This window comes from Babylonia areolata, chromosome 1, assembly GCF_041734735.1.
Source record: "Babylonia areolata isolate BAREFJ2019XMU chromosome 1, ASM4173473v1, whole genome shotgun sequence".
NCBI classification, from domain to species: Eukaryota; Metazoa; Mollusca; class Gastropoda; order Neogastropoda; family Buccinidae; genus Babylonia; species Babylonia areolata.
Window position 1 is genome coordinate 73,881,411 of NC_134876.1, and position 13,877 is coordinate 73,895,287.

The window sequence follows — 13,877 nt, forward strand, 5'->3', positions numbered from 1 at the left end:
ATCTTCCCCACATTATCCTGCATATATCAGTGCTTGTAGCACCACTGCAACATACACATCTTCCCCACATTATCCTGCATAAATCAGTGCTTGTAGCACCACTGCAACATACACATCTTCCCCACACCATCCTGAATACATCAGTGCTTGTAGCAACACTGCAATATAAATACTCCCCCAATCATCCTGAATATATCAGTGCTTGTAGCACCATTCCAACACAAATACTCCCAATATCATCATCAAACAATGTGATGGCATACACTACACACACACACACACACATACTGAACTCACCTTGCTGCACCACCTGTGGAGTGATGGCATACTTGCTGGCAGCAGTGGAGCTGGAGGGACTGGTGACAGTGCCTGAGGCAGGTACAGATGATGGCACCACACTGCACACTGTTGCTGGAGAGGCAGAGGTGGTGGTAGGAGTGGTAGTGGTGGTTGTGACTGTGGGCACAGATGGGGAGAGTGTGGAAGTGGCAGCCACAACCTGCAGGGCGGCAGCAGTTGTGGTAGTGGTGGGGCTGGAAGGGGGCTGAGGGAGGAGGGTGGATGGGTTCTGCCCCACTGGTTTGACAGCCACTGGCACCATTCCGGTCTTCTGCGGGCTGGTCATCAGCACACCGCCTGATGTCTTCACCTGTCAGCAGCATCACCCTCATTAGGTCATTTCGTATCTCTGTCACCATCTCATCTCATTATACCAATTCATCTGTCACACTATGTAACCATCACTATGTCACTATATCACCCTCACTATGTCACTTCATCTTTCACCATCACTCTTATTATGTTACTTCATCTGTCCATTATCCTCATTATGTCAATCTGTCTGTCACTTTCGTCCTCTGTCACTTCAACTGTCACTATCATCCTCTCTATATCACTTCATCATTTGTCATCATTATATCACTTCACCCGTCACCACTACCCTCATTGTATCACTTCACCTTTCACCAGCATCCTCCTCTTTCACCCATCATCACAACCCTAATAATGTCAATTCACCTGTCAACATCACTCTCATTATGTCAATTCACCTGTCAAATTTCATTTGGTTATTTTGTATTTCTATCACCATGAACTTCATTACCTATTAAGTCCCTTCATCTGTCACCATCATCCTCACTGTCACTTCATCTCTCTGTCACCATCACCCTCATTATATATGACTACACCTGTCACCCTCACCTTCATGTCCCTTCACTTATCACCAACATCACCTTCATCATGTCATTTCACCTATCACCATCATCCTCACTATGTCACTTCATCCATCACCATCACCTTCACTATGTCATTTAACCTATCATCATCACCTAAGGTCATGTTACCTGTCGCCATAGCCATCATAACATCACTTCATGTCTCAATGTCTGTCACCATCATTTTCCTGTCACATCATCTGTCTGTCACCATTACCCTCATTTAGTCATCATGTCACTCCATCTGTCACCATCACCTCATGATATCATTTCGCCTGTCTTAATAATGGTACAATATGTCTGTCACCACTATCCTTATTATATCACTTTGAATAGGTATTATGCTGTCATCATGGGAAGTCACCGTACTATGTTTGATGAAAACTGGAAGCTCTATCAACCTTTTTTTTCTTCTCTTGTATGACCTATCAATCCATGTAAATGGTTGGAAAGGTGTTAATCATAACCACTATCCTACCAAGTTTAGTTTCTATACCATAAATGGAATGACCAGAGAGGTAGGTTCTATACCATAAATGGAATGACCAGAGAGGTTATTCATAATTCAAATCTAAGAAAATGTGGACATTAAACATCTAAGAATACTATAATCTATAAGCACACACACATGAGTGAAACATATATATACACAACTGAGACTGGGTGATTACACATACTTTTTTGCTCACTATCATGAGCCAAAAACTTAAGCCAGAATTAACCTTGACCAGTATCCAATAAAGAGAGCTCCTCCCTCCCCCCTACTTTTTAAAAACAGACACATCATAACAGATACAGCCACAGAAAGGTTATGGGGTGTGTGCCCCAATCCAAGAACTTAAGGTCACCAGCAAGCACTGCACCAGTACCTGAACTGGAGCAATGACTTGTCGCTGAGGGGACAACGGTGTCTTGAGCTCTGTCATGGGTGAAGAAGCTGCAACTGTCTTCAGCTGCAGCTGGGGGTTGGCGACAGACAAAGTGCGCATGCCTGCAGGGGTTGCCATGACGATGGTGGTGCTGACGGAGCCAGGAGTGGCTGCAGGGGAGTTGTGGAGGAGCACTTTGTGCCCTCCCAGCGTCAGTGTGCCTGCAGCAGAGGGCAGAGTGACGCCCAGCACAGTGGGTGTGGACGTGCTCGATGCGGCAATGCTGGTGGTGAGAGGCCGAGCCAGCAGCGACTGTCCAGACAGCAGAGAGGAATTCTGGGAAGTGTGTAGTGCTACCACAGCAGGAGCAGGGGAGGTGAGGGACTGAGGGGCCAGGAGGGAAGTTGTGATGGAGGTGGGCAGGGCACTGACCGGAGAGGTGGTGAGGGTGGCAGGTGTACTAACAAGGGCCTGCCCCAGCAGCAAAGGAGCCGACACACCTGGCTGGCTGGCGCTGGCAGTCATCCCTTGTTGGCTGGACGCATCATGACTGCTTTCGCCTTTCACCAGCACACCACTCCCTCCAGAAGTGGACAACACAGAGCTGCCTTCTGCCACGGATGTGAGGCTTGTGTTGACAGTGGAAGTGGTGGTGGTGCCAGCTGGCAAGATGGGGGTAGAGGAGGGGGCTGTCAGAATAGGGGCAGAAGAGGCAGCAGACAAGACTGGGAGAGCACCGGTGGCTGTGAGAAGTGGGGTCTGTCCTGTGGCTGTCAGCACAGATGAGGCAGGCAGGCGTGCTGTGGTGCGGATGATGAGGGGTTTGGTGGGGGAGGAGGTAGCCACACCAAGCACACTTCCTGCCGGCCGAGGAAGAGTTAGGGTTCCTGAACCTCCAACCCCGACACTGCCTGCAGCTGGCATGATGAGTCGGGTCTGCTGAGGAGGAACAAGAGAAGCTGTGGCCTGTGGGGTGGCACTGGACACCACCAGAGTGGGAGGCTGCTGGGGGCGGAGGGTGATGGTAGGACGGACAACAGTCTGTGTCTGTGGGCGTGGGAGGTTGGAGACGGGAGCGGATGGAGCAGCAGTACTCAGGGTCTGGCTTGGCATGGTTATCAGCTGTAGGCGACCATCAGGGAGACGCACAATTTGTTGACCTGTCAAGACACCTCACTTTATCACCTGTTTATTCCTCAGCATTAAGAAATGCATTATCTACATCACAATGTTAATACCTGCACTGATCCAAGCAGCCTGTTTTAAGACACACAAAAAAAAGCATAAAATGATATCAATGCACATGTTTTTTTGTGACTGCTGTCACCAAACTCCTCTTCTGTTCTCTTTCCATTCATTGAGACCAGATATCTTGGTGCCATGTTAAGATTATGCTCACAAAAAAAAACAAAAAAACAAACAAACAAAACACTAGATCTTTATTCTCAAGCCATCATTCCATATCCAAATTAGCTGTTTAATCATTGAAAATTGTACTGAAATGTGATCCTTACAAATCAAACCATTTATTAATAAAAGCCACTTTGAAAATTTCCTGCCCCTGCTAGTGATTTCATTCAAACATATAAAAGTTTGCAAAGAATGAAAAACCTTAATCCCAATAAACTGTTCACTTTTAGTACTTATCAGTCTTATGATGAAAATGGAAACAGTTTAAAGTTATATATACACAGTTCTGCTAACATCTGTAAATACACATTTTCTAACAGAGTACAACACACACACAGACAACAGACAGAGGACTATGTACCTGGCAGAAGTCCCCTGACTTGTAGTTGACCACCAGGGCCCTGGATGATCTGCAGGTTCTGAACTGTCTGACTGCTGGGCACCTGGGGCTTGATTTGCACTGTCAACACACACAAGACACATTACACATTTGTTTTGTAACACCACGGCCAACACATCTCATACAAAATTAACACCACAGCCTATACAGTCTTAACCAATAGGATACACGAATCAGTGAGTGTGGGAATCGAAACACTGAAATAGTCACACATACACTGCATGTCTTTAAAGAGATAAGAACCTTGGGCTGTGCACTTGTTGCATGCTTCAAACATCTTTTGTATTGAAACCTTTTTACGCAATATTTTCTTCCAATCTCTCATAGACTAGGTGCAGAAAAAAGGATCAAGATTCAATGATTGTACTGACTAGAACCAAGTGGCAGACTCTCAGTTCATAATCAGTAAGTGGTGTTAGTGATACAGAAATATATTTATTTGGAAATATTATTTGTGCACAAGGAATAAATATGCTTGATAATGACCTTGCAGCAAAATGAGGAGTTCGTATTATACTCTCAGTTTGGTTAAATATACTGTACCATGTCAAACAGATGCAAACCAGGCCTATCTGTTTGCTCTTCTCAGCCAAAATTTTTCGCGGCAACTCAGTGATACAACATCTCGCCATTTGACCGCTGTCTGCTAGCCAATGAAATGCCGTTTCCGGCAGTAGGTAAACAATCATTCCAATGGTAATAAATTTATTTATGTAAAGGATTTTGAGACTGACAGTAACAAAGTTTTTGTGGCAAAACTGCGAAAGTTATAGCAAATCTGAATAGTTTTGATTCAATTTAGCACACATTTTAGTTTCTTTTTAGCTTTCTTTTGTGTATATTAAAATACTGCGTGTGCATGTGCACAAGTGTGTGTGAATGTGTGCGTGCACTTGAGTGTGTGCATGTGTTTTTCTTCCTCTCTCAACAAGCCCCAACAGACCTTTTGGCATCTGCACTTGAGCAGGGGAGAGAATGCGTGGGGCTGCTGCAGTGGTGGCTGGGGTGGCAGTGGCAGAGGCATTGTCCCCACTGTCTGGCTTTGGGGCCAGGGTGATAGAAGGGGAAGGACGAAGGGCAAGGTTGGCAGTGCCAGGCACCTGAACACGGATAGCTGGTCGCAGAGTGCTGCCAGTAAGACTGCTGGCCAGCACAGACCCTGCAACACCAAACATCAGTCTCTATCACTGGGCCCATGGATAAGAAAGAACAAACACTATTCTCCAGTTTCACCCCTACACCCTAACTTCTCCCTTAATAATGTTCACAACAGCTGTCCCATCTCTACCAGTAATTGACACAACTTGCCATCCCATCTCCATCAATAATGTACATTACAACTATCCCAACTCCCTCAATGATACAGATATATATGTTCATATTGTCAGCAGTATACATTGCAAGTGAATTTCTCCCCAGAGATAATAAAGTTGACCTGGTTTGTCTTGATAACTGCCATTTGATCTCTCTGAATATTGTACATTTCATCCATCCAATCTACTTCAATAATATACACCACAGCCATTACTTCCCACTCAATTATACACACTACAGCCATCCCATTTCCCCCAATAGCATACACCACACATCCAATCTTCCTTATAATGTACACTATAGCCCCCATCTCCCTCAATAATCTACGCTACAGCCTTCACTTCTCCCTCAATAATGTGCACTACAACAGCCATCACTTCTCCCTTGATTATGTCCACCACCACATCACTAATCCCTTAATAATGTGCACAAGTGGAGTCATGGCCTCGAGGTAACGCGTCCACCTAGGAAGTGAAAGAATCTGACCGTGCTGGTTCGAATCACAGCTCAGCCGCTCATATTTTCTCCCTCAACTGGACCTTAAGTGGTGGTCTGGATGCTAGTCATTCGGATGAGACGATAAACCCAGGCCCTATGTGCAGCATGCACTTAGCACATGTAAAAGAACCCACGGCAATAAAAGGGTTGTTCCTGGCAAAATTCTGTAGAAAAATCCACTTTGATAGGAAAAACAAATAAAACTAAAAAAAAATGGGGTGCTGTAGTGACGTGCTCTCCCTGGGGAGAGCAGCCCAAATTTCACACAGAGAAATCTGTTGTGATAAAAAGAAATACAAATACAAATACAAAATACAAATACAATAGTCACTTCTCACTCAATAACTAAATCATAACCATCACTTCTCCCTTAAAACAGACACAAATAGATTCTACATAGTTTTGGCTCGTCCAATACTTTCTAAAGTAAATGAATGTGTACTAGGAGAAAAAAACTTTATTCAAATATGATACTTTGAGTAGTCATGGAGGCCACCACTATGCATTACGTTGTGAAGTCATAAATCCAGAAGCTCATTGAATGTGTACTAGGAGAAAAAAACTTTATTCAAATATGATACTTTGAGTAGTCATGGAGGCCACCACTATGCATTACGTTGTGAAGTCATAAATCCAGAAGCTCACTTTTGCTTTTGACTGACTTGCAAAGCAGATCGAAATAAATTTGTTAGAAAATACCGTGCAAGGACTCAAAATTATAAGTAAAAAAAAAAAGTACTGTGAAAGGTCTGTGTTGGAATGGATTTTAGTTTACTTCCATGTAAGTTTTACCCTGAGTTTACACAGACGAAGAGTTAAAACAAGCTTCTGAAACATCAACAACACACACAGATCAAAGTTATAAGTGCTGATGCGGAAAAGCTAATTTTTTCCCTAAAATTACGTTGATCTAACATACTTACCATGACCCACTAGTGCAGACTCCGGCAGGGAGTCCGATTTCTGTCCTGTGTAAACTACTATCTGCCTACACGGAGAAAACAAAAGTAGCTACGGCCGATAACCTCCCGGAAGTAGGTTACCTCCCCTCTGTATCCCTGACTAGCTTCCTCTTCTGATGGCAATTAACCATAACCAGTGCAGTGTGTAGAGAGAACAGGAAGCGGGGAGGGCGGGAGGGTCTTGAATGTGGGTCACACTAATTATGTTAGATAAACGCAATTTTAGGAAAAAAATTTCCTTTTAACTACACATACTTCACCGTGACCCACCAGTGCAGAATGACACAAAGTGGAGAGTTCACCTGTTCTACTGTCTATGCACAGCAATGGCTTGTTGTGTGACCACTGCGGAGGCAATGCCTCTTGAGCCATCCTTGCTGAAGTGCGAGACGTCTCTCAGGTAGAAATCAATAAGGTAGCAGGGTTTTTCCTGAGTGGGCAAGGTGTGAGATGAGGACCATGCCCTGCCTTCGTGAACTCTGGCTAGGAGGCATTAAGTCCCAACCCTACGTCTGTATACATGCCTTTAACCACATTGATTGTCCTTCGAGACAGAGATGTCTTGCAAATCTTACGAGAGTGGTCAAGGAGTCAACTGATGAACTAGTATGGAACCTTTCCAATCAAAGTGAGAGGTGGAAATGTGTACCGTGTGGGGTTTTCTAAATTGAGCTAGAGGGCGGACAGTTTATCATGAAGGCCTTGAGAAATGTATGAGAGCAGGCGGAAGCTGAACCTCAATGCAAGGTGCACGTGGCCTGACCCGATGAGTCAACATCGGTTGTGGGCCAATTGGGAAAGAAATAATTGTGTTTGGAGGGATCTGTGGCCCCAGACAGAGGTAGCCCACCAGGATATTGGACTTGCAAGACCGTCCTATCTGTAGAGCTCCTCCATGTGAGCTGACAAGTGATGGGTGCGCCCCCCTCCCCCCTTTTTGTAGCTACAAAAAACAACACTGGCCTGTTGCCTGAGCATAGAATGGCAGGCATTAGGCTACAAGAGACGTGATAGTTGGTGGCTTCTCTGCGCGGGTGTGGCATGTTGGATCAACATACGGAATGTTGTAGGCAGTCAACAGGTGGGTTGGATCAGGCTGTGGGAGTGAGCTTCAGGTGCCTCTAGGCCATGGAGTCTCTTTCTGTGGTGGGGTTCCTAATGGAAGAGGTGGTCTCCATGAGGAAAGTTTGTACTGAAGGTACTAACTGAGAAATGGGACTAGATCCATGACTGGCCTCTGGCCCTGTGTGGTACGCTTGAAGTATGGGATGGAGCCGTGAGAGGCAGATGGGGCAGAATGGCTGTTGATCTGCTGTACTAGCCATTGGAGGGCATGAGTCAGCATGAGTAAAACAGGAAACTGCTGTTGTGTGCTTGAGGTATGAAGGTGGCCAACAAAGAGGTTCTGCTGAAATGGAAGGAAGCCAGACAGATGTGACATGGTCTTGTAGGGCAACCGTGTGCCTGAAAGACATGGTGCTTGCTGCCACAGTGACAACAAAGTCATCCTCAGACAGGCCCTTGGCTGAAGAATGAGGCTCTGTAAACACCTCAGGGGGTGTCCCACTGGCAAGACAGTGCTTGTAGGCAGGGGACCTGCCAGAGTATCAACCTTTCTGTGAGAAGCCCCATGTGGGGGGTGGTCACTGTGTTGGGCAATAGGGGAAACAGGAGGTGATCCTGTGAATGAGGGGCCTGCATGAGGAGTTAATGAGGGGCCGCCCATACTGCAGAGGGTGAAAACTCTGGAGAGAGTGGGAAGAAGCATGCTGGCTTAAAGAACAGAGTAGGCCAGTATTGTGTGCTACCACCTGACTAATGGCCTTTGTTGCAGCAGGATCCGTTGGAGAAGTGCATGCGGAGATAGCCCCTCTGTAACCACTACAGTGGTTGTGTCAAAACTGAAAAGGGTCGGGCAAGGAAGATCAGGAGGGGAAATCATTTTCCAACACCAATGGTTTCAGGAGTTGATGCGGCATTTATGTTCAAGCAGGATGGCGGGCTGAACTTACCGACCAAAAATCAGCAGCTACTGTGCTGGTACAAGAGGGCATAAAGGTGTGCCTCTGTGGCCAGTAAATGATTTGTTGCGCTGTGTATATATAGGGGAACGCAATTTTTACCCAGGCTTTCTGCTACCACTGAGGGGTGGGAGGAATGAACCTTGGGTTGAGCAAGTCAGAAGTGTACCTCATGCCAAGCGTGGGGCCTGACTGTCCCCTGCCCAGTGGGCAGTCTTTAGGCCTGATAAAACTTGGAAGGCGAAGACTGACATCTATTAATGGAAGGGCCAGCTGGGATGCATATCCCATGTGAAACTGATCATGACAACATTAGTGCAAAGCTAGCGTTGTTCTAGGCAGTCTTTAGGCCTGATAAACAAGGAAGGAGACGACCGACATCCATGAATGGCAGGCCAACATACTGGAAGTAGAGTCCATGTGAAACATATCACAACCACGGCAGTACGAAGCTAGGGTTGTTCTAGGCAGTCTTTGGGCCTGATAAATCTTGGAAGGTGAAGACCGACATCCTATTCCATTAATGGCATGGCCAGCTAGGAAGTAGAGGCCATGTGAAACATATCACAACCACAGCAATGTGAAGCTGGGGTTGTACTTGGCAGTTTTTAGGGCTGATAAAACTTAAGAGGTGAAGACCAACATCCATCAATGGCAGGGCCAGCTCGGACGTAGGACCCTTGTGAAACTGTTAACACAACCACAGTGGTGCAAACCCAGGGTTGTTGTAGGCAAAGGCATTGGACTGCCTTGTCCCTCCTTGCACCAAGAGAGGGCATCCTTAGCCCTGTGGGTGAGAAGGGAGTGTGTGTGGGTCCCTTGTGTGGGTCCCTAAGGACCAGCCACTACAGATACGTGAAGGGAGCATACATTCAGGCTTGAATGAGGCAGTTTTGTCTGTGAGTGCAATCATCCTCCGAAAGCAAGGGGTGTATTTATGAAAATAAATACATATATGTACAAAGGGATGTCTATAAACTTCCATCAACTTGAGTGATATGAAAAAACTTAGCTGTATGAAGAGCACAGGATCAGGAGTCAAGAGGGCTGCCAGAAAAAGAGGAAGCTAGTCAGGGATACAGAGGAGGTTATCAGCTGTGGCTACTTTCGTTTTCTCCGCATAGGCGGATAGTAGTTTGCACAGGACAGGAATCAGATTCCCTGTCAGAGTCTGCACTAGTGGGTCACAGTGAAGTATGTGTAGTTAAACTATGTATTTGTTCATTCCACTGTGCACGAAGAAAACACCTGTTGCCAAAACAATGATTTGACTGTCAGTGTCACATATTTTGACAATGATTTGACTGTCAGTGTCACAGATTTTGAAAACAATGAATGTGATGGCCCTGCAGTTTGAACCACAGATCATCTGTCATTTCCCACAGTTGTTCTAAAACCAAGCAATCCTGGAAGGTGGTTTTGTGCTCAGTTGAAGTGACATCACATTAACCTCTTCCTGTTTCATTTCTAGAGTAAAGAGGCAAACCCAATATGACGGTGCCTTGTGTTGTACCAAGCTGATACTTTAAATCAGAATAAATGTTTTAAAGCACAGATATGTTAAGTTTGATGCATGATTCTGTAATTATTTACCCATCTGCAAGGTTTTTATAGCATGATCATATTTTACTTCATGTCCCCTTTAATAATGTTGACTACAACTATCCCTTCTCCCTCAGTAATGCCCACAACCATCCCTTCTCCCTCAATAACATACACTACAGCAATCCCTTCTCTCAATAATATACATTACAACAATCTCTTCTCCCTAAATAATGTCCACTACAGACATCAATCCCCTTAAATATACAGTACAACTTCCCAGTAATGTATGCTACAACTTCCTACAAATGTACACTACTGCTGTAACAACCCATTTCCACAAAAACGTGAAAAAAGACATTGTATGTGTAGATGAAAACAAACAAGACCAAATACTAACATGCACAGTGACGGCAAAGCCAGCACTCACCTGCCAGACCACCTGATGTGGTCACCAACGTCTTGGGCTGCACCTGACGAATGATGGTAGGAGTGCTGCCCCCTGCTGCCAAAGGGGACGTCAGGGAGATGGTTTTGAGCTGTGAGGTTGCTGTCGGGGTATTGTTCACAATGATTGTTGTGCCGCTGACTGTGGCGCTGATGGCTGATGCTGTGGTTGTAAGCTTGATGCCTTGGTTCTCCTGTAGCAGTACACCTTTGTTTACTTGCCTGAGTTTACTAATGAAGCATGGTGCATCAATGTTATTGTGATAGTTCAAGACCTGTCAAACCCAAACCAGTATGATTGCATTATGAAGGCACTGGTCTTTATGATACAGTGTATAATTATAATCATTACTGTGATAGTTCAAGACCTGTGAAACACAAAACAGGTACAGTTGTATTCTTAAGGCCTTGGTCTTTAACATGTCCTTAGCCATCTTGAGAACCCAAACAGTTATACTAGGTTCTTTTAGCTCTGCAGTCAATGCAACATACCCTCAAAGCTGTATCTTTAAAATGGCCTGAATCAATCTGTGCATAAATCCAAAATTTTTTCATATGGAAACTAAGAGACCAAGTTGTCAAAGTTGGTCATCTTACCTCTTCCACACATATTCTTCTTCTCAGCAAATATAAAGTAGGTAGGACCACTCAAATTTTGAGCTTCAACATATCTAAAAAATTAATTACACCACTGGAAAGAACTGGAATTTTTTTCCACTGAAACGAGCAAGTTGAAAATGATCAAAATACGGGTCAGGACTGTGGTGTTAACCACCGCCACAGTGTGCACGGACCGACCTATATTTAGTATTAAACACCTTGTTAACAGCTTTAGATTCAGTGGCAAATTTTTATGTCCTTTTCACTTTGATGTTTACGTGGGAAGGGACATTTGTCCTGTTGTTGTTCATGAAGATGTGCACCACTCTCTCTCTATCTCTCTCACTGACCTGCAAACGTTTCTGCTGCAGTGCCAAGCGCTGCTGTTTGAGCTGCATCTCCATCTGTGCCTTAATCTGGGATGCTGTCTGGGACAGCCCTGCTGTGGATGTGGTCACAACTACTGTAGGACCAGTGCTGCCACTGCTGCTCTGGGCCACGAGCTTCTCCTGGGCACTGGCCCTCTGCTTCTCCAATCTGTGAACCATACACCTCATTTTTGGTTTGTTTACTTTTTTTCAGTTTTAATCTAAGCACATGATTGCATAATAAAAAGAAATGTTTACAAACAATAACCTTTTTTTTAAGGTAATTTGGACACACACAAAAAACCTATCAATCTGGGCATCACAAAGACACTGACATCCAGCAAAATGGCAAATGAAGAGCCAGACATATGAAGCAAAAATACTTTAAAATTTTATTTCTTTATTGAGATTTTATATAATCCACTGAAATATTTTCTTGAGATGACAAAATTTCAGTAAATATTGCTTATATATACATTTTCAAAAACTTTTCAAAAAATTATCAAAAACAAACAGAATATGGGCCTAGAAAGCATTATTATTTCAATCAAAATGACAAAATGACTTATTTACTACTATTAATGTAAGTGTTAATTTCAGATTAACATGCTAAAATTTTGTGAAAAAGAAATAAAAATGTAACTGTTGAAACAGTTAATGCTTTTTGTGCCCTTCCTAAAGAGTGCTGTCATAAATGGAAAGTATGGAAAGACTTTTTTCTTTCTATCTTCTAAGCCAAATTTATGATGTGTTCGATAAAGTACTCCAGAGAAAAGTAACACAAAGACAGAGACGCATACACACAAACCAAAATAAGGTTTTCAGTATATTACAGAGACAAACGAGAGCAAAGATTCATCATAAATCACTAATAATCTTGCAATTCTATATATATGCAATCAACAGTTTTTTCACATCCATTCAAGCACACACAACTCATGACAGCTGGCTTACACTTACTTTTCTCCAAACTGTCGAATTTCCCACAATTCCAGTTCTTCCTCAGGAATCCAGCTTTCAGTCACACTTGGCTCTGTTTGTCGTGGAGACTCCACTCGCTTTCTTTCTCGCAGACCACTGCGCTGTGGTGTGTACTTTTCTGCATCAGTAGACACATTGCCATAAGTAAATCACTGCACCTACAAAAAGAAGCTGTTCGAACACCTTCACCTCCCCTTATTACAGGCTGACAAATGTGGACAACCACACAACTCCTCTTCCAATGCAGTAAAGAAGAAAAGCTTACAAATACCAGATGATAAGGACTTCATGACTTTAGCTGTTTGGCTATTAAAGATTTAGACCCATGTTTAAAAAGGTTGCATTGTCTTTTACAGAGCAGAGAATTTATATCCACTGTGTCTACAGCTTGACATAGGAAGGTATGGCCCAATTCTACTCTTCTGCCATTTTAATTTTCCCCAACCAAAGTTGGGTACCCATTCGCTCCTGGGTGGAGTGCGGAAAATCAGAGTGAAGTGCTTTTCCCAAGGAGACAACACCAGGTCTAAACAGGAGATTGAACACTGACCACAGGATCAGAAGTCGAACGCCCTACTGATTCTGCCATGGTACCTCATTTTTATTGTCTATGTTTAGATTGGTAGTTGTTTGCAAGCTCAGGTGTGTTTTTACAAAAACATTCAAAATCCATTTTCCTCACATAGTTCTTTTAATGATTTTCTATTCATGGATAAGATTTTGATCAAGGAAGCTTTCTGTGTATTTCTAATTACTAACATGATTTGAACCAAGATGTAGATAACATGATACATTAACATGATTTAAATGAATAGGATGAATATCATCACAATGCAGGCTTTTGAAGTAGATTTCAGTGTTCATAATGATACTAACACAATGTATATGAGCAGGATAAATAGTACCATAATGAAGGCTTTTGAAGTAGACTTATTAATAATAATAATCTAATGACAAATTATCTTATGACAATGACCTTGAAACTGAAACTGAAATTGAAAAAATGACAAAGATGAATAATACATTGATTCACATGCCTTCATAAGTTATATTCACGAACAAAGCTATGACACAGTTCACTTTATCTAGGTTTGGTTCTGCACACTATGGGTCATTTGATTTGTTCAGCACAAAATTAATGACTAATTTTCTTTGTTAATAGATCAGGAAAAACACTCCATCTTCCCCTACTGGCCACCCTATCCCCCAAACTTTGAAATTTCATTAGTCCTTTGTCAGTCACATTCCCTG

The 13,877-nt window shown here is 43.6% G+C and overlaps 2 protein-coding genes across 2 annotated transcripts in view; one reads left to right on the plus strand and one right to left on the minus strand.

Moving 5' to 3' along the window:
• Nucleotides 1-13,877, plus strand: part of LOC143287492 (GPI alpha-1,4-mannosyltransferase I, stabilizing subunit-like) — a 183,193-nt gene that overhangs the window by 46,362 nt on the left and 122,954 nt on the right. The window lies entirely within an intron of this gene.
• The window catches only part of LOC143287451 (nucleosome-remodeling factor subunit BPTF-like), a 41,214-nt gene that overhangs the window by 10,113 nt on the left and 17,224 nt on the right, over nucleotides 1-13,877 (minus strand). Inside the window, exons 10-16 of the mRNA XM_076595451.1 lie at nucleotides 12,606-12,744; nucleotides 11,628-11,814; nucleotides 10,661-10,871; nucleotides 4,837-5,052; nucleotides 3,855-3,953; nucleotides 2,084-3,243; nucleotides 298-649 (exon numbers count right to left, since the gene is read on the minus strand). Coding sequence (XP_076451566.1) covers nucleotides 298-649; nucleotides 2,084-3,243; nucleotides 3,855-3,953; nucleotides 4,837-5,052; nucleotides 10,661-10,871; nucleotides 11,628-11,814; nucleotides 12,606-12,744 — 2,364 coding nt within the window. The remainder of the gene's footprint in view (nucleotides 1-297; nucleotides 650-2,083; nucleotides 3,244-3,854; nucleotides 3,954-4,836; nucleotides 5,053-10,660; nucleotides 10,872-11,627; nucleotides 11,815-12,605; nucleotides 12,745-13,877) is intronic.